Source organism: Salvelinus fontinalis, chromosome 6, assembly GCF_029448725.1.
Source record: "Salvelinus fontinalis isolate EN_2023a chromosome 6, ASM2944872v1, whole genome shotgun sequence".
Lineage (NCBI taxonomy): Eukaryota > Metazoa > Chordata > Actinopteri > Salmoniformes > Salmonidae > Salvelinus > Salvelinus fontinalis.
Window position 1 is genome coordinate 26,327,264 of NC_074670.1, and position 25,298 is coordinate 26,352,561.

The following is a 25,298-nucleotide window of genomic DNA, read 5'->3' on the forward strand; positions in this document are numbered from 1 at the left end:
CGCTCAGATTCAAGTTGTCCCAGACACGAGGACAAGCGTTAATGTCGAGCCCTGCCCTAACTAGGAACCCCTGCTTTAAATCTGACCTGAACCAGATTTGTATTAGACTATAATGTGATTTGAGACCAATAGCCAATATGGTAAATGAAAGGTAGACCTATGTGCAATATCAGTGATAACATTGCTTTACGATGGGAAAGTGTGACCACTTCCGTTTTTTCAATGGTATTCAAGCAAAGAAAAAAAAAGAAGATACGAAAATCAAAAATCTTTATAAAATGCATTAGGTAGAAGTAAATTAATCCACAAATATACATTCATATCCACATTTCAAATGACCGTGTTTTCATTAATTTGATTATATAATCTTAAAGCCCATTCAAAAACAGTATGGGACTGGATCTAGGAAGTAAGGCAAAATGTGCAGTCATCGTATTGCATAGGTCCAAACCCATGCCTGCAGATATCCATAGACTTCGTCATTGTGCTAACGCTAGTTAGCATTGGCTCACAAAACTGCCTCCAACTTCCTACATACTGGACAGACATAAAAATGGTATCCACAAGTCATCTGACTCTACCAAAATATCACTTTAAAGAAGCAAGCAGCAATAAATCATAGGTGTCATGTCACACAATTTATATCCATGAAGGAGAGTGAACAGCTTCAATCTAGTTCAGCATCTAATAAGGCATCTTTAATGAGACTAGCCTAACTCATCCTGCTGGAAAGCTTCAGTACTGCACTGTGAATAAAAATAGGCCCTACTGCTTAGTTTTTGCCAAGGGTATCAAGATGCCCAAAGCTTGCATAAACTGTATTGTGATTACGGTTTTGCTGATTTATCGGCTACATAGCTGGAAGAGCCCAAAGGTCAAACAGGAGAAGAGAACAGTGCTGGGGCAGAGGAAATGTGGTCAGGTCAAAGAAATCCATATGCCAATCATAAACAAATTAGGATGTGAGAAGAGAAATCTTGTGAGATCAATAATTGTACTGAAGTTCTACAGTACAATGCCAATGCGTCATGACAGTGACTGCCTTTCTAGCGTTTAATCACAGATCAAAAGATGCCGGCCGTGTTTGAGATTGACTAGCCTACATTGCAGCCGGTGACTGCAGACGGAGCAAAATGTACGATATCGAACAGTTGTCATATCCTGGGCCAACTCTTGAAGATGTATGGCAGGGGTCAGTAACAGGCGTCCTGTGGGCCAAAACCAGCCGGTGAGTGATTTCCCCCCCAAAGGCTAATATCACCAAGGATTTCAGTTTTTCTGCAAAAAATACACTTAAATCACCAGGAATTCAGTTAAAATGTATATCAAGTATTCCCACAAATAAAAAGAGATGTGATCGCGTCAATATAAAATCAGGTACAAAACTGTTTTCAAATACAATATACACTGCTCAAAAAAATAAAGGGAACACTTAAACAACACAATGTAACTCCAAGTCAATCACACTTCTGTGAAATCCAACTGTCCACTTAGGAAGCAACACTGATTGACAATAAATTTCACATGCTGTTGTGCAAATGGAATAGACAAAAGGTGGAAATTATAGGCAATTAGCAAGACACCCCCAATAAAGGAGTGATTCTGCAGGTGGTGACCACAGACCACTTCTCAGTTCCTATGCTTCCTGGCTGATGTTTTGGTCACTTTTGAATGCTGGCGGTGCTCTCACTCTAGTGGTAGCATGAGACGGAGTCTACAACCCACACAAGTGGCTCAGGTAGTGCAGTTCATCCAGGATGGCACATCAATGCGAACTGTGGCAAAAAGGCTTGCTGTGTCTGTCAGCGTAGTGTCCAGAGCATGCAGGCGCTACCAGGAGACAGGCCAGTACATCAGGAGACGTGGAGGAGGCCGTAGGAGGGCAACAACCCAGCAGCAGGACCGCTACCTCCGCCTTAGTGCAAGGAGGTGCGCTGACAGAGCCCTGCAAAATGACCTCCAGCAGGCCACAAATGTGCATGTGTCAGCATATGGTCTCACAAGGGGTCTGAGGATCTCATCTCGGTACCTAATGGCAGTCAGGCTACCTCTGGCGAGCACATGGAGGGCTGTGCGGCCCCACAAAGAAATGCCACCCCACACCATGACTGACCCATCGCCAAACCGGTCATGCTGGAGGATGTTGCAGGCAGCAGAACGTTCTCCACGGCGTCTCCAGACTCTGTCACGTCTGTCACATGTGCTCATGTGCTCAGTGTGAACCTGCTTTCATCTGTGAAGAGCACAGGGCGCCAGTGGCGAATTTGCCAATCTTGGTGTTCTCTGGCAAATGCCAAAACGTCTTGCACGGTGTTGGGCTGTAAGCACAACCCCCACCTGTGGACGCCGGGCCCTCATACCACCCTCATGGAGTCTGTTTCTGACCGTTTGAGCAGACACATGCACATTTGTGGCCTGCTGGAGGTCATTTTGCAGGGCGCTGGCAGTGCACCTCCTTGCACAAAGGCGGAGGTAGCGGTCCTGCTGCTGGGTTGTTGCCCTCCTACGGCCTCCTCCACGTCTCCTGATGTACTGGCCTGTCTCCTGGTAGCGCCTGCATGCTCTGGACACTACGCTGACAGACACAGCAAACCTTTATGCCACAGTTCGCATTGATGTGCCATCCTGGATGAGCTGCACTACCTGAGCCACTTGTGTGGGTTGTAGGCTCCGTCTCATGCTACCACTAGAGTGAGAGCACCGCCAGCATTCAAAAGTGACCAAAACATCAGCCAGGAAGCATAGGAACTGAGAAGTGGTCTGTGGTCACCACCTGCAGAATCACTCCTGTTTTGGGGGGTGTCTTGATAATTGCCTATAATTTCCACCTTTTGTCTATTCCATTTGCACAACAGCATGTGAAATTTATTGTCAATCAGTGTTGCTTCCTAAGTGGACAGTTTGATTTCACAGAAGTGTGATTGACTTGGAGTTACATTGTGTTGTTTAAGTGTTCCCTTATTTTTTTGAGCAGTGTATTTTTGGGCTTACTACTTGTGGTCAATTTTGCAGTGTACAAATAATTATAATTATGTTCCGGGCCCCCGAACAACCACTCGGACAAAAATCAGACCGCAGCTGATTCTAGTTGCCTATTCCCTACCACTATACAATTCAAAAACGGACTTGGGTTTAAAGTGAACAGGGGCTAAGATCTGTTAATAATTGTGTCAGAAATGTGTTTACCTGCGTTATGGCACTCTTATGCACTTCCCTTCAATTAATGGTGGTCTACTATGAACACTACCCTGGTAAAGCCACTTGAGTACTGCCAAGTCATCTGTGGTCCCGATGAAACAACAGGTTATAGCCGGTAGCGCTTTGTCAAGTCCCCAGCCCTGTAAATGAGCAACGCCCGAGTGGATGAATGAATAAATGATAATGGCACATGGGGGACGGACAGTCTTCCAGCGGTGTGTATTCATGGATGCGAAGGGTAGCCAGACTTCCCCAAAAAATTACCAAGAAAGAAAACACACCAAAAAATGTATATTTGTTTTTCATAATTCCTTCAAATCACAAGAGGCTGAATGCATCTCATCTGAGAAAGCATCCGAGTAAGTGAAACAGCGCCACTGTCTCTATGTGTAGGCCATTGATGCGGTCTTGTCCGAAAGAGTATGACATGGTTGCAGCCCATAGCATTGAATGCAAGGGAAGGCAGCAAATATTTGGCCTCTCTTGATAAAAATAGTATAAAATAATAGCTAATCAGCATGAGCTCAACTGTGAATGGTCCTGGCACACCCCCCAAAAAATGACAAATAAAGAAATACGTGTCAATGGAAGCCAGTTTGGGTTTGGCGTCACTCCTATCAAATCGTATTGAGAGCAAACGTCATTGACAGAAACAACTTGAATTGTTGCATCTCGTTGTGTTGTCCTCCGGTGGCAAGCTAGCTAAAATTGTCCCTTTCCTAAATTAGCCATGGAGATAGGGATTTGGACTTGTGGTTTTACTTAATTCTCCGTACTGGCCAATGCTTATAACGGCGATTCTGAACCAACCATTAATTCATACATTGTGCCCCTGGCCTGAGAGGATGGAAGTTCAATATATAGCGAGATGTAGAAGGCTAATATTAACTAGCTAACATTGCCCATGAAAGGAAGTTAGGCGAGCGAGCAAGCATTTTAGCCAGGAAGCCTAGGACCACAAAAAATAAAAGAGTGTACTGTATGACAGAGTGATAGACTGTTTCATCAACATGAATGAGTAGAATGGCATTGGCCTTTCTCTTCAAGTAGGGCGAGTCAACATGTTCCCTCTACTTGCACGAACGCCCACGCACACAGAAATCAAAACCATGGACAGCCACATCATATTAGCTTACGTTGATTGGACTAAATCTTTTTTGGTAGTCACAGTATTAGACTAAGCACACTGTAGGTGATTTGATGATGATGAAGTTGAAATGGTGCTGAAATAGTGGAGGCAGCTCCTCGTTTCTTAGCAACTTGCTCCAACTCTCCATGGTCCTAAATCAATAGTTGTTTAGTGGTCCGAAAATGTCAGAAACATTACTTTGCTTGACCATGCTGTAGGTCATGTAACTGTCAGTTATATGCAATATGCTTTGTGGACTTCACTGGACAGAGGTTGCTGTCCGTTGTTTTGATGAAACAAAGGTGTGGTTGAATCACGCACCACTACTGCGGTCTTCCCTAAAAATGTACTACTGCTCCTCTGACCTATGACCAAGTAGCTTAGCATGAAAATGGGTTGGCTTTCGAACTTTGTGTGTTCTACACATATTTTCCGGCTTTTCACTCAGCCTAGTATGCTGCGCAACATTTGCTAAGAGGCCTAGGCTCTCTCCTTTTAACCGAGGCAGAATATTGCCGCAGTGCTTAGTTTTAAACATTCTTGCAGCCATTTATATAACATGGTGAAATATTAATTACAAAAAATATGATGAACAGTGATGCACAGTGCATGTGTGACAACTATGTATGCATACATGCATCCGATGGCCGATTACTGAAATAGCAACCATAATATAGCCTACCCAATGATAAGTAATTACAAGATCAATGAGGCATTGCTCCCGCAATCCATTTGCTCCATGTTCCCTTCATAGCTCTTAGGGCTGACTCCATTAAGTCGACTGGTTGATTGTTTGGTTGATAGGCTGTTGGTCGACCAAGATGTTTTTAGTCGAGCAGTGGCAAATAAAAAAAGAATATGTATGGCACACGAGGCACCCGTCTGATTCACGCCTGTCTGAGCGGACTCATCCATTGCAGAGGCCGCAGGGATGGCACACCAGTAGTACATTTACCAATTAATTCCCATTATTTCTAAAATCTACAATGTTTGTTTGGTTAAGGTAATTTATGTTAATGCATTCAATATATTATTACTAGTCTAACCATTGTCATTGTAGGAGTGGACACATTGTCATTGTAGGAGTGGACACATTGTTTGCAGAGTGCACAACCTAGGCTTCACTGGTTTATTTCATTCCATTTACGAGTTGTCAATTTATTCAATGTCTTGTTTGTACTGTAGTGCTCCTGTCAATCTTCACTAAGGACACGCACCTAATTACACATAGAAGTAGGCCTATAGACTACCTGTCCTGCATGCAAATGTAGGCCTATAAATGTGCCCCTTTGGGGATCTGATACTATTTCTCAAAGTAATTTTTTCTTCGCCTCAAACGGCAAGTAAACAAAGACTGTTTTTACATCCATTGAGAATGCCAATAGTTCCTCAATGTAGCCTATTTGAAAAATCTTTCCAGATCTATCCCTTTTTGATAAAAATGTCATGCTCTGATCCGGTGTAAACGTCATAAAATAGACCTACCTGATTACTTCTTATCCCGCAAACAGCCTACAGCTGTGTCTGTCTCTCCGGAGCTCACTGGCACAGGAAACTGAGGGCCCAGAATATTTTATACATTGTTACAAGTTTGCTAGCAGGAGCTTTGGGCCGGACCAAGCTAATAGTTGACAATGTTTCAAGTTCATTACAGACAGACCATGCATAGCCAATGTGATTCATAGGATATTTTAAAAAATCAGGATATTTTCTACCTGCGGACTGCAATGTTTTTATTTGTTGGCTTTATGTACGCTATTTTTATATATCGGCAATGGCAACAGAAGTTAAGTTAAAATTTTAATAGTTTTCATTCGGATAGAATTTTGATTAACCACATGACATTGATTGAGATAAATAAAACTGTTCCATGAAAATGTGCATTTGAAATTCATAACTGGCATGCAGATCAGTAGAAATAGTATGATAACTTGGCACTCCAAATGGAAAAAGTTGCCGACCACTGGTGTAGCCCATTACCAGCAACTTCAGGAGCATAAACTGGCATAATCTGCAAAGGCCAGCAGCAGCGGGAGGAAAAGTGTCGGGAACAGGTTTTTTTTCTTCAGGTTAGGCTATATTGATCTCTGGCTCCCTCTTCAGTAATTTGTGTGTCTTCATTTTTAAATCGCAGTGCTTAAAGCATCAGACAAGCTCAGTAGCCTACATATAGTTGACTGTATTCAAACATTGGGTGTGGTGTGTCTATATGGAAAAATACATGTTTTACATTTCTACCAATTGATTGGTCGAAAGAACAGACGACTCTCGATCGACCAAGATTTTTTTTAGTCGAGGACAGCCCTAATAACTTTGCACATTTTAATCATGAGAGAGTAGCTAGGGATGGGCACAGTTATTCAAATATCTGAAACGGATGTTAGTATTTGAATACTTCTTTTTTGGGGGGCCTAATTTAATTAAGTAAATTATCCACATGACACGGTTACATACAAGGATGACATTTGAAACTCTTCTTTTTTTTTAAAGTAAAATGTAGTGTATGACATGTGCACTATAAAAAAATGTTTAAAAGACATGCATACTGGTAGCCATCTATGCCGGTAACCTACACACATGTAGCTTGTTGATTTCGTCAGCCAATCAAAACTGCTCTACTGTCCAAGGTTCCATGTGTAGCAAGGGAAGAGAGAGATCTCTCATCAATGCAAAATGGAAAGAAATTACAGAATTAAACATTAGCTAAATGAGAATGAGTGGGCTACAACAAACAAGGTAGGCTGTTTAATATGAATGATGATGTTATTTGTTTACAAGGACAGGGAGCGCAGCATATTGTAGCCTCCATTACCTGGATAGCTAGCTGGCTAACTTTGCTCAGCTAGCTATCTTCTCTACATTGATTTGATGCTGTCAAGCAGGGCTGAGTGATGTGGCCAAAATATCATAACACAGTATTTAAATTTTTTTTTTTTAAAGTGGAGGTTATGACAATATTTTATGTTTTTGAATAATACATTTGCTTTATGAGTAGTGTGTGACCCTATAGCAGCAACACATACATTCTAAGTGATTGCAATGGGTATTTCTCCATTCTGTATTATACCGTTCAATTAAACTTCAACCAAAAATTATTTTACGCATTTATCCATTTCTGCATTTCCTGCACTCATTTGAGATCATGTCCACACTGCCATGTAGGGCTGCACAATTTAGGCAAACAATCTAGGCCTTATTTTTAACCTTATTTTTAATCAAAATTGCGATTTTGACTTGCGATTTAGAGCAAAACACTTGGATGAACTGTTGGAATCATGGAAATATGATTATTCTAATTATATAGTTAGAATATAAAATATTGGGCACTTTAAATACAGTGTGTGACATAACAAATTAAAATGACAGGGAGGTGTTATTGTGACAGGATAGGAACCTAAGTGTTGAGAAGTGTTTCCTAGGGGACCCTAGAGTCTTTTGCTACATTTAATGTTCGCTTAGCAGCTTCATGTAGCTAACACGTTCTTGCTTTACATATTCGTCTTTGATTTAAAAGATACTGCTGCACTAACAACATGCTGATTTAGGTTTACACCATCACTGGTATTATCAGGCTGTATATCTAATTACGTTTGCTCTGACTCAGTATATTTATTAGCTAGCTAGCAATTAGCATTAGTGGCTAACAATTAGCAGCTAACAATATTTAGGCCAAACTTGCTGTTTGCAGATGTAAGAATCACAAACTAATAGTGTAATTGTAGAACGCTAGTGGATTTATATTAAAAAAGCAAAGCAAAAACAGCATCATTGTCATCAACATTGTTGCATGTTCTGCATTGACCATGCAGACTGAACGAAAGTGTCTTGTGGTCGAGGAACAATACATTTGCACCTTGAGACAGGGGGCAGGGCTAGGTCTGTGTGGATAGCGACATGGAGAGAGAGCTGAGAAAGATGACTAAAGTAGCTTTGTAAAACTATCACATTTAACAAACCAAACATTCAAATACCGTTACAGTAGGTAAAGTAAAAACCCAAACTGGTCCATGCATCAATACCGGTATACCACCCAGCCCTAGAGTCAAGACAGGCACTGTTATGGGCTGATAACCAGCAGCTAACTTTATGTTTGTCTATCTAACTAGCATGAGCCAGCGTGGCTACTTTCTATTACATATCATCTTTAGTATGATATGTAATGTTTCGTATGGCATTTATCATTTTGCGGATGTCCATCATCCATTTCGTATGATATGTTACAAATGGCAATTCGTACAATATTTTACATATTTGCAAACGTAGGATATGTTACGAATTCCAAATTGTAGTGGCTAACGTTAGGTGGCTAGGGGCTAGAGTTAGGGGTCAAGGTTAGGGCTAGGAGTTAGGTTAAGGTTAGCAAAAATGGTTAAGGTTAGGGAAAGGGTTAGCTAACATGCTAAGTAGTTGCAATGTTAATTACCTAACATTGTCCTTGATGAGATTCGCACACAACCTTTGGGTTGCTAGATGTTAGCGCTCAAGGTTAGGAGTTAGGTTAGGGTTAGCTAAAAGGGTTCAGGTTAGATGAAAGGTTAGCTAACATGCTAAGTAGTTGCAAAGTAGTAAGTAGTTGCAAAATGTCAAATTTTGCTAAAATGATAAATGATGAAATTCAAACACACAACCTTTGGGTTGCTAGACATTCATGTTATACACCCACCCCGACCATACAAACCCTCCTTTCGTTTTTGCCTCATGTAATCTTCCATCTTATGTAACCATAGCAAATGTAACATATCATTCCAATTTCAGTGTCCAGGATTTACATTTATCATGTTACATCTAGTCTATGAGACCAGTAACATTTTACATTCAACTGGGTTTGGTTAGCACTAGGGTGCAATAAATATCAGGCATCATAAACTGGTGTAGGATTGTGTAATGTAAACTACTCAATAATGACAAATAACCCTGATCTTGAGAAAGGGGAGAGAAATAAATTGCTATAAGGGATTCCTAAGCTAACTAAGTAGCAGTATAAGGTTCCCCTTGAAATAAGGAGCATCTGAATTGGAAGAGAATGTATTGCTACTTTTGTTCTGCCCAGACCAGATCAGAAGAATTTATTTGCAGTGGACAGTTAGAAAAATCCTAGGCCTACATTTTGCTTGGATGATCACTAAATCAGGGACATGCTCTGAGCTGTGGTTTGGCAACAAGATATAGAAGATGATTGATAGCCATCAAACAATGGAGGGACCTTCTGTGAAAAAATGATTTAGCCACAGGTTCATTATACTCATTCAAAATCAGTCATTTCCAGTGGTTGGTCAAAACTGAACAGATCATTTTAAACTGTTAGGCCAAAGTGACTTTCACTTGAGTCGTTTTCATTTAACATATCATTACTTTTACTCAAGGATGACAATTGGGTACTTCTTCCACGACTGCTGACCACATCCTCTCATCACTGCAGAAAAACTATTCTGATTTAGTAGAGAAATAGGTTATTATATTACTCAGGGATAGGAACCTTTTCAAATAAAAAAAAAAAAAAAAAGAATAAAACCATTTTGAGGAACAGAAACAAAAGTGATATGTAGTGTTCGGGACAGAACCATTATTTTCAAATCTTAAGAACCGGTTAATAATGTTTTTCCTTGTTCTAAAAATATTACACATTTCTAATGCATCACTCTGTAATAATGCATGTAATATCCTAAACACATTCCAATTCACATCATGATGTTCAGTGCTTCATGTCAAGCCCCCTCCATGCCCACCCCGGAACGAAGCAAATGGAATATCATCAAACACATGGAAACCATGGGTTTGACGTATTTGATACCATTCCACTTATTCTACTCCAGCCATTACCACAAGCCTGCACTTATCTGACCAATCGAACATGTAAACAAATATCTTACCCGTTCCACAGAAAGCTGTTCTCTCTGAAAATTTGTTGAGTAAATAATCTAAATGTAAAAACAATGTTGATTTCAAAGGTTAAAAAATGACGGAAAACTTTCAACTTGTGCAAATGGATTTGCGCTCCATAATACAGTTGAAAAATCAGCAGTCATTTTGAGTGTGAGGACAGAAAGTGAAAGTGGCCACAATGCACAGGCCACAATCAACAGCCTGATCAACTATATGCGAAGGATATGTGTCATGCTGCATGAGGCAAATTGTGGTCACACCAGATACTGACTGTTTTTCTGATCCACACCACTATCTTTTTCTTAAAAACATATTTTTTTTTAAAGGTAATGTATCGGTGACCAACAGATGCATATCTGTATTCCCAGTCATGTAAAATACATCGATTAGGGCCTAATGAATGTATTTAAATTGACTGATTTCCTTAAATGAACTGTAATAAATGCCAAATAAATTGACATGTTTGGGACATAAAGGACATTATCGAACAAAAGGACCATGCGTGATGGTTCTGGGACATTTTGGAGTGCCAACAGAAGAAGATCTTCAAAAGGTAAGGCATTAATTATATTGCTATTTCTGACTTTTGTCACACACCTGCCTGGTTGAAATCTGGTTTGCATGCGTTTGTATGTGGGGTTCTGTCCTCAGATAATCACATGGTCTGCTTTCGCCCGAAAGCCTTTTTGAAATCTGACACAGCGGCTGGATTAACAATAAGTTAAGCTTTATTTTGATGTGTAACACTTGTATGTTTTATGAATTCTTTTTGGGTATTTCTGTTTTTGAATTTGGCGCGCTGCAATTTCACTGGATGTTGTCAAATCAATCCTGTTAATGGGATTCGAGTGGGAATGGGATATAAGGGATCCATCCCTAAGAGGTTTAACAAACCTCCAAACGAGCTTCAACGCCATACAACACTACTTCCTTGGCCTCCAACTGCTGTTAAATGCTAGTAAAACTAAATGCATGCTCTTTAACCGATCGCAGTCCGCACCCGCCCGCCCGACTAGCATCACTACTCTGGACGGTTCTGACTTAGGTATTTATAGTTGTCCACAAATTCTAGGTGTCTGGCAAGACTATAAACTCCCCGTCCAGACTCACATTAAGCATCTCCAATCCAAAGTTAAAACTTGAATTCGGCTTCCTATTTCGCAACAAAGCCTCCTTCATTCATGCTGCCAAACATACCTTCGAAAAACTGACTATCCTACCGATCCTTGACTTCAGCAATGTAATTTACAAAATAGCCTCCAACACTACTCAGCAAATTGGATGCAGTCTATCACAGTGCCATCCGTTTTGTCACCAAAGCCCCATATACTACCCACTAGAGGTCGACCGATTATGATTTTTCAACGCCGATACCGATTATTGAAGGACCAAATAAAGCCGATACTGATTAAAAATGTATTTGTAATAATGACAATTACAACAATACTGAATGAACACTTATTTTAACTTAATATAATACATCAATAAAATCAATTTAGCCTCAAATAAATAATGAAACACATTCAATTTGGTTTAAATAATGCAAAAACAAAGTGTTGGAGAAGAAAGTAAAAGTGGAATACGTGCCATGTAAGAAAGCTAACGTTTAAGTTCCTTGCTCAGAACATGAGAACATATGAAAGCTGGTGGTTCCTTTTAACATGAGTCTTCAATATTCCCAAGTAAGAAGTTTTAGGTTGTAGTTATTATAGGAATTATAGGACTATTTCTCTCTATACCATTTGTATTTCATATACCTTTGACTATTTGATGTTCTTATAGGCACTTTAGTATTGCCAGTGTAACAGTATCTTCCTTCCCTCTCCGCTACCTGGGCTCGAACCAGGTAACCAGGAACACATCGACAACATGCAGAGCAAGGGGAACAACTACTCCAAGTCTCAGAGCGAGTGACGTTTGAAACGCTATTAGCGCACACCCCGCTAACTAGCTAGCCATTTCACATCGTTACACCAGGCTAATCTCGGGAGTTGATAGGCTTGAAGTCATAGACAGCGCAATGCTTAAAGCACAACGAAGAGCTGCTGGCAAAACGCACTAAAGTGCTGTTTGAATGAATGCTTACGAGCCTGCTGCTGCTTACCACCGCTCAGTCAGACTGCTCTATCAAATCATAGACTTAGTTATAACATAATAACACACAGAAATACGAGCCTTAGGTCATTGATATGGTCGAATCCGGAAACTATCATCTCAAAAACAAGATGTTTATTCTTTCAGTGAAATACGGAACCGTTCCGTATTTTATCTAACGGGTGGCATCCATAAGTCTAAATATTCCTGTTACATTGCACAACCTTCAAAGTTATGTCATAATTACGTAAAATTCTGGCAAATTAGGCGGCCCAAACTGTTGCATATACACTGACTCTGCGTGCAATGAACGCAAGAGAAGTGATACAATTTCACCTGGTTAATATTGCCTGCTAACCTGGATTTCTTTTAGCCAAAAATGCAGGTTTAAAAATATATACTTCTGTGTATTGATTTTAAGAAAGGCATTGATGTTTATGGTTAGGTACACATTGGAGCAATGATATGCAACGCAGGACACGCTAGATAAACTAGTAATATCATCAACCATGTGTAGTTAACTAGTGATTATTATTGATTGATTGTTTTTTATAAGATAAGTTTAATGCTAGCTAGCAACTTACCTTGGCTTACTGCATTCGCGTAACAGGCAGGCTCCTCGTGAAGTGCAATGTAATCAGGTGGTTAGAGCGTTGGACTAGTTAACTGGAAGGTTACAAGATTGAAACTCCTGAGCTGACAAGGTAAAGATCTGTCGTTCTGCCCCTGAACGAGGCAGTTAACCCACCGTTCCTAGGCCGTCATTGAAAATAAGAATGTGTTCTTAACTGACTTGCCTAGTTAAATAAAGATTAAATAATAAAGGTGTAAAAAATATTTGTTAAATGTTAAAAATATTTGTTAAATGTTAAAAATAAATGTTCTTGCACGACAAGTGCATTAAGCTTTGTTCAATAGCAACTAGAGGTTTGTTGACACAAAAGGTTTCCTAACTGTGGGCTTCCTGGACCAACCAAGAGCTTGGTGAGTGAAAGTATGTGCAGTAAATTTGGGGGGGTAAATACAGACTTCTCTGCTCTCCAATACATTTCAATAGACATAATTGATCTATTAAAACAGAGGATATTGAACCTTGAGTCACAGGAGTGGACATCAGATCAAATAAATAGTTCTTCACAGCTGGGAAGTGAGACAGGTCCTTGTGTGGTGAGAGATTACTTGGAAGTTTACATGGCAGAAATGTCAATATTACCTCCATCAATCTCCAGGCAGAGAGAGCATCAAAGTTCAACGCTTTCAATGTGCCAAGAAAGTGCTGCCCACAAAACCTGGCTTGGAAAAGAGCTTAATTGGGGATGGGGGCGCTGTTTAGACTATTTATGCTAATTTGGCTAATTTTTGAAACGGCTTCCCACAAAATCCTTGATCGTACAATATGCATATTATTATTATTATTGGATAGAAAACAGTCTATAGTTTCTATAGGAGTTGAAATTTTGTCTCTAAGTGGAACAGAGCCCATTCTACAGCAATTTCCCTGACATGGAGTCAGATTTGAGAAATGTTGGCCACTCTTCTGAAGTCAGTTAAAAGGGCACTGTCATTGCTATGACTATACGGACACTTCTTACGTCTTCCCCTGGATGCCTTTACGTGATGACGATTCCAATGGGGTCGATTGCGCGTTCACAGGCACTACAAATGAAAAAACCCTGTAGCTAGCAAGTCTTTTCTTGCTGCGTAACGCGCGTGGAGGACACCGACCCTCTCCTGTTCCAAGCGTTAGTTTAGCCTGTTATATTTCTCCGGTCATCTTTTCACTCGTTATAGGAGTTAAAAACATCATAAGGTAGTTAATTTAAAGCGTTTTATAGCAATTTATAGCCGTTTAGTGCGATTTTGGGACATTTATTTCTTTAACGCTGTGAATAGGTGGACACGCTTTCAGTTCATCCCGAACGCAGTTGGCATTTTCACATGGCAAGAGGACAGCTTTCCACCAAAAGACGATTCCTCCCAAGAAAGGATCCTTTGCCCAAGATACTGATGGAAGAACAGCTCAAGGTAGGACATTTTTATTATGATAAATCGTGTTTCTGTCGAAACATTTTAGTGGCTTAGGACGCCATGTTTTTTGACGTAGCTTCGCTTGGCGCAAACTGTATTGAAAAGTAAGGATAAATTAAAAAATGTAATAACGCAATTGTATTAAGAATTAAATTGTCTATCAATCCCTGTCCACCCTATATTTTTTAGTCACGTTTATGAGTATTTATGTATAAGAGTAGATCACTGTCTAAGTGGCGCAAGGACTTTTTCTTTACCAGCTTGTCTACATTTCACATTGTCTAACCATGATTTTGGTGGCTAAATATAAACATTTTCGATCAAACTGTATATGCATGTTGTAATGTGATGTTACAGGAGTGTCATCGGAAGAATTCTGAGAAGGTTAGTGAAAAAATTAATATCTTTTGGCGATGTTGACTTTTATCGCTCACTTTGGCTAGAATCAATGCTGGGCTGCTAATTGCTATGTGCTAAGCTAATATAACGATTTATTGTGTTTTCGCTGTAAGACACTTAGAAAATCTGAAATATTGTCTGTATTCACAGGATCTGTGTCTTTCGATTCGTGTATGCTGTGTATTTTTACGAAATGTTTGATGATTAGTAAGTAGGTAAACACGTTGCTCTAAGTAGTTTTTCTATTCCATTTGTGACGGTGGGTGCAATTGTAACCTATGCCATCTACCTGAAATATGCACTTTTTTCTAACAAAACCTATCCCATACCATAAATATGTTATCAGACTGTCATCTAATGAGTTTTTTTGTTGGTTAGGGGCTATAAATATCTTAGTTTAGCCGAATTGGTGATGGCTACTGGTGTTGGTGGACAAATAAAAGATGGTGGATTATGCTAATGTGTTTTTAGGTAATAGATGTACATCTTTACATATTGTGTCTTCCCTGTAAAACATTTTAAAAATCGGAAATGTTGACTGGATTCACAAGATCTGTGTCTTTCATTAGCTGTATTGGACTTTAATGTGTGAAAGTTAAATATTTTAAAAATATATATTTTTTGAATTTCGCGGCACTGGTTTTTCAGTGGGGGGGGGGGGGGGGGGGGGTGTGCCGCTAGCGCCACGCTGATCCTAGACAGGTTAACTGGAAAGAACCGTGTTCATTGCTGGCAAATCAACAATAACACAATGAAAAGGCTCACAATGAATAGCATAGTTGATTGATATTTTGGACAATAACAAGTACAAGCCTCATCTACAGTTGGTCCAGAAATTAGCTGATCTAAAGATAGTGATGCAACGTTAGTCACAGTGTGGACTATCCATTCATAAGGCTACACAGTTGACTTGCAGATATGATAAGTTTATCACTAGGAAGGCCAGAGCAGGGATGGGCAACTCCAGTCCTCAGGGGCCAAAGTGGTTGTCACTTTCCCCCAAATCCTAGCAAACACATCTGATTAAACTAATTCCATTCTAAACTAAAGATCATTAGTTGATTATTGGAGTCAGGTGTGTTAGCTGGGGCAAAAATGTGAAAGCAATCAGGCCACAAAGGACTGGAGTTGCTCATCCCTGGGCTAGTGTAAGCCATAACCATCTTAAAAATCTAAAGATGCATAGCAATATGGGATATACCTAGGCCTACATAAGCCGTTTCCATTAACTTGTCCAGCGATTTTGTTATTGACATTTAGAAAGTTTGCATAGAAATTGCAACAACTGCCTTTGTTTCTACTGAACTGTCTTGTGACAAAAACAGCAGACCGTAATGACGTCAACCCCCTTCCCCCAAAATTACAATGTTGGCAAAAACCTTGAGTGCCAAATAAAAAATGAAGTGGTTGAACTGTTTCCATTATCCATTTAGGGAATTTGCGCATTAATAAATGTGACAGTCTGTATGCCTTCCCACCTACAGTATGTTTCATGTCTCAGGTAGCCCGTAAAGGCCAGCATGGATATAATGCAAGAATTTACTCATCTTTGCCATATTCTAATAATTCTCATGTGCCAACATATCGCCATGGTCTGTGCTATTGTGAAACTTGCACTCCTGTAGAGCTGAAATAATTGGATTGTAAAACTTGCATCCAGCCAACCAGAAAAGCAAGGCAAAACAATTCAGGCATTCTTGAAAGTCAAGACAATCCTTGTTCTGCAAATAAACATTTTTATAGTTGAAAAAAATGTATTTTGCAAGCAGAAGACATTTAGAATTAAAATGTGTAGTGAAGCTTTATTGTAACGTGTGACATCACGTGCCCAGAGTCCCTTAAATTATTCATTTATTCTGAAAAACTTTTTCCATCATCATTTCTTGCAATGAAGAAAGTTTGACAAGACAAATCCACCCGTTGAATGGATAAAAATGTTGATCTTTAGAACATTTCTTCAATAGCTGCCGTTTCCATTACACGTCACAATGTTATTTTGCGACATTGACCCAGGTTTATTCAACAAAAGCAATGGAAACCTGCCTAGTGAGCAGCAATAGGAGAAATACAAAAAAAGCTGTGAGTTTAGCAATGTGATCGCCTCAGTCTGCAAGACCTAGGCTACACTTGAATGCAATTTGTAGGCCTATTTAGGGATTTGTAGCCTTCACTTTCAGGGAAAACAAAACAACCTTCCAACACAGTCAATATGAGGAAATCGGTGAATGCTTAATTTCCTTCATGAGGCCATCTGTTGTTGGCTAATATTGAGGCCAACTGACAACACTATCTAAATGAAGACAACGGAATTCAAAGCTGAGGGGTCTTAATGAGGAAAAGCCTTGTCTCGTGATGAACTGCTTACCAAACCAATGTGTTCATAAGCAACAATGGCACCAATTTAATTTGGAAACTGTTCTTAACCACAGGAATTGGTCCAGACTTTCCCAAATTTGGAATGGCAACATATGGTAAACGTCAAGCACTCAAAATTGCTGTTTGAAAGATGCCGCAAACGGATCACTTTGCTCTCCAAATTCAGTTTATGCAAAGCATTCAAGCAATTCTTTCCAACAGAACGTCTTTTTAAGAATGCCTGTAGCATAGACATTGTTGTCCCATACTAATTCCCTATGTCCTCATATTAAGGTGCTTATTAGTCCCCCATCTTCAATTTCATTCATTAGTCAGTGAGGACTTGGCCTAGGCTATTTTATAACAAAAGCATTCAATCTGATAATGTAGGTTTATCCCCTCCTAGTAGTAGCCTATCCAGAATTCAGTCAAATAGTGCAGATATGTACCATGAGCTGACAACACAGAAGTTACTTAATTTTCTCTGAATGGTGAATTGGCACTTGCAATGAAATTCAGACAAGACCTCTCTCTACTTTCACCTAACTGTTTGCATTGTCAATGTGTGTGTGAACAGTGGTTTTTGGATTGCAAGTGGTCATTTGGTCGAGGTTGCTGAACCAATGCCATTAACATGTACACTTGGTGGAAGATCAAATCTAAGGATGCATCCACTAAGCTAACAATCTAGACAACCATGGATCTCTTTTTGTGTTCTCAAATCCGTGTAAATCTGCATACAAATATGATTTACCTTTATAATGCTGCTCCTGCGTGGTATTCCGGGTTTGGAATCCAACCCGACAGAGGAGTTGTTGGCCGTTTCAAGCCCTGGGCTGTCAGGTAACGTTTCTGATCCAACAATGTCTGCCGGTATCCCACAGTCCCCATTGAAGACCGATACTTCGCACTGCGTCTTCCCGTCTTTTTTGTCACTGGGCAAAGCCACCGAATCCCCAGTATTCGATGGAGATGAGCCGCCGTTCTCTCCAAACTCCGCCATAGGCACTCCACGCACACAGACAGACCAAACGTAGCTGTCAAGCTGCTATGTAGGCGTTTCACTTGCAACGCTGTTGTATTTACCCAATGTCCTGGCTTGCTAGCTAGCTACCTCGTTATAACAACTGCACAAAAATGTTCCGTATCATCTTTCGGTCCATATTTGACTAGTATTTAATGTCGCGTGCTCCATGGATTGTGCTCTGTAAAACAAAACATCAACAAGAGACATTGAATACCAATAGATTAAACTGTTCAATGCAAGACATGATCTGAAATTGCATGCACACGATGTCTAATAATGTGACTTTGAATGGTAACGTTAGCTGACGAACGTTAGTTAATTACGTGCAAACAGTGCAATTGCATTCAATGGCATTTTCTATTTGCAAAGCTGTCTGTATAAAATTGCAAAGTTATATTTCATAATGGATGCATTAGCTAGCTACATCGTCTCATTTAAAATGATGTCTGGTAAGTCATTCGATAGTTAGCTCCCTAGCTATGCAACGTTAGTAAATTAGTTAACGTTAGTCAACAAGTTGGCCATATTTGCGATCGTCTGGGATAGAAATGTCTTGTTAGCTGCTGTGTTGTATATCCGGACTAGAGCTAATTTAGTTATAGCTAGCCAACTTAGTTATACGTCCTTACTCAGTCATGTTAGGTTAACTGACAAATTAGCCCACATTTAATCAACTTCCCAATAGTTAGCTAACATTAACTAACCTGGCAAACTAACACTAACGTTACAGCTAAATATTTGTTTTAACTAACCCTCACATGTATCTGTTCTACAGCCACACATGCCAACATAATTTTATGTTATCACACTTGCCTTGCTTGATAAAGTCGTGTCAAAAGAGAACAAAGTTCCATTCTGTTGTGCTATCCAGCTGCAACGACGAGACTACTGTTCAGTCCATGCATCACCACCAGTTGCTGCATTAGCTAGCTTGCAATGCAGCTAACGTTAGTTAGCAAGTAGTCACCGACTAAACCCAACTGTCAATACATTTGCTATCTAAATATTTATCTAGCGAGCTACCCGTTAAGCAAAAGTCTAAAGGTGAACGAACTACTTGTAACAGGCAGCAACGACAACGAACCTTCTGTCAATCAAACCTTGCTCATGGAAAAAGGTATGTCTTATTGAAATACATGAAAACTGCTTTCATCGATCAAAACCAGTGCTTTAATTACACTAGAAGACAGCACCGGGCACAGTTTTGAAGCCACCGCGCCTACATCTTGGCACGCACCCACCACAGTAGAAAAAATATATTTTGGAAGCTATAGAAATGCATTTATTAATGTCTAAACACTTTCCCTCCCACGTTTATTCTATTGCAAACACATTAATGCATACTTTACAATTGTATTATGTGAGTTAAACATACGTTATATAAAAATATATATATTTTTAAAGTATCATTTTTGAAAGTACTCATGTTCCTGTCCCCACTACAACAACAAAATACGTATGCATGTAATTCTGTCCTTGATACATTTAACTGAAATACTGTAGAAATCCAGTCATTCCGTTGGAGGACTCCTTCTTCTGTGGAGTGCCAATATGGCCGACCAGTGGCATCAAAGAGTCTCATTGGCCAATACATAGTATTTGCCATCCAGGGTTTATATACAGTGCATTCGGGAAAAAATTCAAACCACTTCCCTTTTTCTATATTTTGTTAGGTTACAGCCTTATTCTAATATTGATTAAAATACCCCCCCCCCCCCCCTCAATCTACACACAGCACCCCATAATGACCAAATTAAAACATGTTTGTAGAAATTTGTGTACGTTTATTACAAATAAAAAACAGAAATACCTTATTTACATAAGTATTCAGACCCTTTGCTATGAGACTCGAAATTGAGCTCGCAATTGAGCTCAGGTGCATCCTGTTTCCATTGATCATCCTTGAGACGTTTCTACAACTTGATTGGAGTCCACCTGTGGTAAATTCAATTGATTGGACATGATTTGGAAAGGCACACAACTGTCTATCTAAGGTCCACAATTGACAGTGCTTTTCAGAGCAACAACCAAACTATCAGGACAAATTAAATGGCCGTAGAGCTCCGAGACAAGGTTGTGTCTAGGCACATATCTGGGGAAGGGTACCAAAAAATGTCTGCAGCTTTGAAGGTCCCAAAGAACACAGTGGCCTCCATCATTCTTAAATGGAAGAAGTTCGGAACCAGCAAGACTCTTCCTAGAGCTGGCCGCCCGGCCAAACTGAACACTCAGGAGAGAAGGGCCTAGGTACGGGAGGTGATCAAGGACCCGATGGTCACTGACAGAGATCGAGAGTTCCTCTGTGGAGATGAGAGAACCTTGCCAAAAGGCCCCTAAAGGACTCTCAGACCATGAGAGTCTGACAACATTCTCTGGTCTGATGAAACCAAGATGGAACTCTTTGGCCGGAATGCCAAGCATCAGGTCTAGAGGAAACCTGGCACCATCCCTACGGTGAAGCATGGTGGTGGCAGCATCATGTTGTGGGGGATGTTTTTCAGCGGGAGGGACTTGGAGACTAGTCAGGATCGAGGGAAAGATGAACGGAGCAAAGTACAGAGAGATCCTTGTTGAAAACCTGCTCTAGAGCGCTCAAGGTTCACCTTCCAACAGGACAATGACACTAAGCACACAGCCAAGACAATGCAGGAATTGCTTCGGGACAAGTCTCTAAATGTCCTTGAGTGGCCTAGCCAGAGCCTGGACATGAACCCGATCGAACATCTCTAGAGAGACCTGAAAATTGCTGCTCCAGGTTGGATGCTCCCCATCCAACCTGCCAGAGCTTGAGAGGATCTGCAGAAAATAATGGGAGAAACTCCCCAAATACAGGTGTGCTAAGCTTGTAGCGTCATACCCAAGACTTGAGGTTGTAATCGCTGCCAAATGTGCTTTAACAAAGTACTGAGTAAAGGGTCTGAATACTTATGTAAATGTAAGAGTTTTTATTTTTAATACATTTTCAAAAATGTCAACCTATTTTTGGTTTGTCATTATTAGGTATTGTGTGTAGATTGATAATGAAAAAACATTAATACATTTTTGAACAAGGCTGTAATGTAACAACATGTGGAAAAGTCAAGGAATCTGAATAGTTCCCGAATGCACTTTACGTCATTGATCAAAACCCATGGTGAAACTGAAACATCACTAACATCACACTCACCACATTCTTTTGGAGAGAGATTGGAAACCCAAACTGATTTACACGGACAAGTTCTGGCCTGGTTTAGATCTGCATCTGTCGGAAAGAAATCAGTTTGTCTCTGGATGGGTTGTCCTCTGACAAATCAACTGTAAATTTCAGTGTTCCTCAAGGTTCTGTTTTAGGACCACTATTGTTTTCACTATATATTTTACCTCTTGGCGATGTCATTCAGAAACATAATGTTAACTTTCACTGCTATGCGGATGACACACAGCTGTACATTTCGATGAAACATGGTGAAGCCCCAAAATTGCCCTCCCTGGAAGCCTGTGTTTCAGACATAAGGAAGTGGATGGAGGCAAATGTTATACTTTTAATCTCGGACAAAACAGAGATGCTAGTTCTAGGTCCCAAGAAACAAAGGGATCTTCTGTTGAATCTGACAATTAATCTTGATGGTGTACAGTCGTATCAAATAAAACTGAAGGACCTCGGCGTTACTCTGGACCCTGATCTCTCTTTTGACGAACATATCAAGACTGTTTCAAGGACAGCTTTTTTCCATCTATGTAACATTGCAAAAATCAGAAACTTTCTGTCCAAAAATACAGAAAAATCAATCCATGCTTTTGTCACTTCTAGGTTAGACTACTGCAATGCTCTAATTTCCGGCTACCCGGATAAAGCAATAAATAACTTCAGTTAGTGCTAAACACGGCTGCTAGAATCTTGACTAGAACCAACATGTTTGATCATATTACTCCAGTGCTAGCCTCTACACTGGCTTCCTGTTAAGGCAAGGGCTGATTTCAAGGTTTTACTGCTAACCTACAAAGCATTACATGGGCTTACTCCTACCCATCTTTCCGATTTGGTCCTGCCGTACATACCTACATGTACGCTACGGTCACAAGACGCAGGCCTCTTTACTGTCCCTAGAATTTCTAAGCAAACAGCTGGAGGCAGGGCTTTCACCTATAGAGCTCCATTTTTATGGAATGGTCTGCCTACCCATGTGAGAGATGCAGCCTTGGTCTCAACCTTTAAGTCTTTACTGAAGTCTCATCTCTTCAGTAGGTCCTATGATTGAGTGTAGTCTGGCCCAGGAGTGTGAAGGTGAACGGAATGGCACTGGAGCAACGAACCGCCCTTGCTGTCTCTGCCTGGCCGGTTCCCCTCTCTCCACTAGGATTTTCTGCCTCTAACCCTATTACAGGGGCTGAGTCACTGGTGCTCTTCCATGCCATCCCTAGGAGGGGTGCGTCACTTGAGTGGGTTGAGTCACTGATGTGATCTTCCTGTCCGGGTTGGCGCGTCCCCCCCCCCTCCCTTGGGTTGTGCCGTGGGGAAGATCTTTGTGTGCTATACTCTGCCTTGTCTCAGGATAGTAAGTTGGTGGTTGAAGATATCCCTCTAGTGGTGTGGGGGCTGTGCTTTGGCAAAGTGATTGGGGTTATATCCCGCCTGTTTGGCCCTGTCCGGGGGTATCGTCGGATGGGGCCACAGTGTCTCCCGACCCCTCCTGTCTCAGCCTCCAGTATTTATGCTGCAGTAGTTTGTGTCGGGGGGCTAGGGTCAGTCTGTATATCTGGAGTATTTCTCCTGTCTTATCCGGTGTCCTGTGTGAATTTAAGTATACTCTCTCTAATTCTCTCTTTCTCTCTCTCTTTCTTTCTTTCTCTCTAATTCTCCCAGAGGACCTGAGCCCTAGGACCATGCCTCATGACTACCTGGCCTGATGACTCCTTGCTGTCCCCAGTCCACCTGGCCGTGCTGCTGCTCCAGTTTCAACTGTTCTGCCTGCTGCTATGGAACCCTGACCTGTTCACCGGACGTGCTACCTGTCCTAGACCTGCTGTTTTCAACTCTCTAGATACAGTAGGAGTGGTAGAGATACTCTGAATGATCGGCTATGAAGAGCCAACTGACATTTACTCCTGAGGTGCTGACCTGTTGCACCCTTGACAACCACTGTGATTATTATTATTTGACCCTGCTGGTCATCTATGAACATTTGAACCTCTTGGCCATGTTCTGTTATAATCTCCACCCGGCACAGACAGAAGAGGACTGGCCACCCCTCTTGGCCTGGTTCATCTCTAGGTTTCTTCCTAGGTTCTGGCCTTTCTAGGGAGTTTTTCCTAGCCACCGTGCTTCTACACCTGCATTGCTTGCTGTTTGGGGTTTTAGGCTGGGTTTCTGTACAGCACTTTGTGACATCAGCTGATGTAAGAAGGGCTTTATAAATACATTTGATTTGATCAAAACACATGGTGAACCTGAAACATCACTAAGTAACAGCTCCATTGGCACAAATTTAACCAGACAAATCAATATAGGTTACGATCTAGGTTCTCTCTGCATCTCCTATCAATTATAAATCATCAAATATGTTGTAGAATGTTATACATTAAAAAGGAATGTTTGAATTATACAAGGAAAACAAGGGATGGTAGACATCAAGCGAGAATTAAAAAAAATATATATACTTAAATCATACTTCGTTAACATATTTTAAGTATATTTAAATTGGAGAAATATTAAATATTTATTGCATGTAATGTAATGTCAATTTTATTAGTGTTTAGTATATTAACTATATTTTAAATTATCTAAATTGGGAAACTTGTGCTTAAGTATATTCTTTGTATATTAGATAAAGAGTATAACAAATATACTTTGAATACACCTTAAGTACATTTTATGTATACAGTATTTCTGACAATTAGAAATATACTTAAAAGGTATTTGAATTAGAATTCCTGTGTTTTACAATGTTTCAAGTATAGTTTTTCAATACACTTCTGCTTATTAAATCACATTAGCTATATAAAGGTTACCTTGATTGACCATGGCAGCTACTCAGCTATTTAATTTGTATTTTTTTACCTTTATTTAACTAGGAAAGTAGGTTAAGAGCAAATTCTTATTTACAATGACGGCCAAACCCGGACGACGCTGGGCCAATTGTGCTCCACCCTATGGGACTCCCAATTACGTCCGGATGTGATACAGCCTGGAATTAAGCCAGGGTCTGTAGTGGCGCCTCTTGTACTGAGATGCAGTGCCTAAGACCACTGCGCCACTCGGGAGCCCTTATAAAACAGTTGAACAGGAATTCGGAAAGTACTTCAAAACTAATTATTGGCACTTGCAAAAGTATTCATACCCCTTGGATTTATTCACATTTTGTTGTTACAAAGTGTGATTCAAATGGATTTAATTGTCAACAATTTACGCAAAGTACTCTAATGTTAAAGTGGAAGATTTCTATCTATTTCTTTTGAAAGATTGATCGAAATTAAATAACTAAAATATATTCGTTGCATAAGTATTCAGCTCCCTGAGTTTATAGTATGTATTGACACTGTTGGCAGCGATTATAGCAGTGAGTCTTCTTGGTTAAGTCTCTAAGAGCTTTACACACCTGGATTGCGCAATATTAGCCCTTTATTCTTTTCATAATTTTTCAAGCTTTGTCATGATGTTGGGGATCATGGCTACACAGCAATTTTCAAATCTTGCCATAGATTTTCAAGCAGATTTAAGTCAAAACTGTAACTTGGCCACTAAGGAACATTCATTGTCTTCTTGGTAAGCAACTCCAGTGTAGATTTGGCCTTGTATTGTAGGTTAATGTCCTGCTGAAAGGTGAATTCCTCTCCCAGTGTCTGTTGTAAAGCAGGCTGAAGCAGGTTTTCCTCTAGGATTTTGGCTATGCTTAGCTCCATCCCGTTTCTTTTTATCCAGGAAAAACTCCCCAGTATTTGCCGATGTCAAGCATACCCATACCATGATGCAGCCACCACCATGCTTGACAATAAGGCGTCAGGTACTCAATGATGTTTGTGTTGGATTTGCCCCAAATATAACGCTTAGCGTTTAGTTTTTTTTGCAGTATTACTTTAGTGCCTGCATACAATATGTATTTTTTGGAATATTCTGTATATTTGTATTAATATTTTCACTCCGTCATTTAAATAATTATTGTGTCACGACAATATCAGTTTTCTCCCATCACAGCCATTAAACTCAGT

The 25,298-nt window shown here is 40.2% G+C and overlaps 1 protein-coding gene across 2 annotated transcripts in view; it reads right to left on the minus strand.

Moving 5' to 3' along the window:
• The window catches only part of LOC129857478 (inactive phospholipase C-like protein 2), a 65,447-nt gene extending 47,160 nt beyond the window's left edge, over positions 1-18,287 (minus strand). For both annotated transcript variants that reach the window (XM_055925773.1, XM_055925771.1), the window contains exon 1: positions 17,841-18,287. In XM_055925773.1, coding sequence (XP_055781748.1) covers positions 17,841-18,089 — 249 coding nt within the window. In that variant the 5' untranslated portion in view covers positions 18,090-18,287. The remainder of the gene's footprint in view (positions 1-17,840) is intronic.
• Between the last annotated feature and the right edge of the window lie 7,011 nt (positions 18,288-25,298).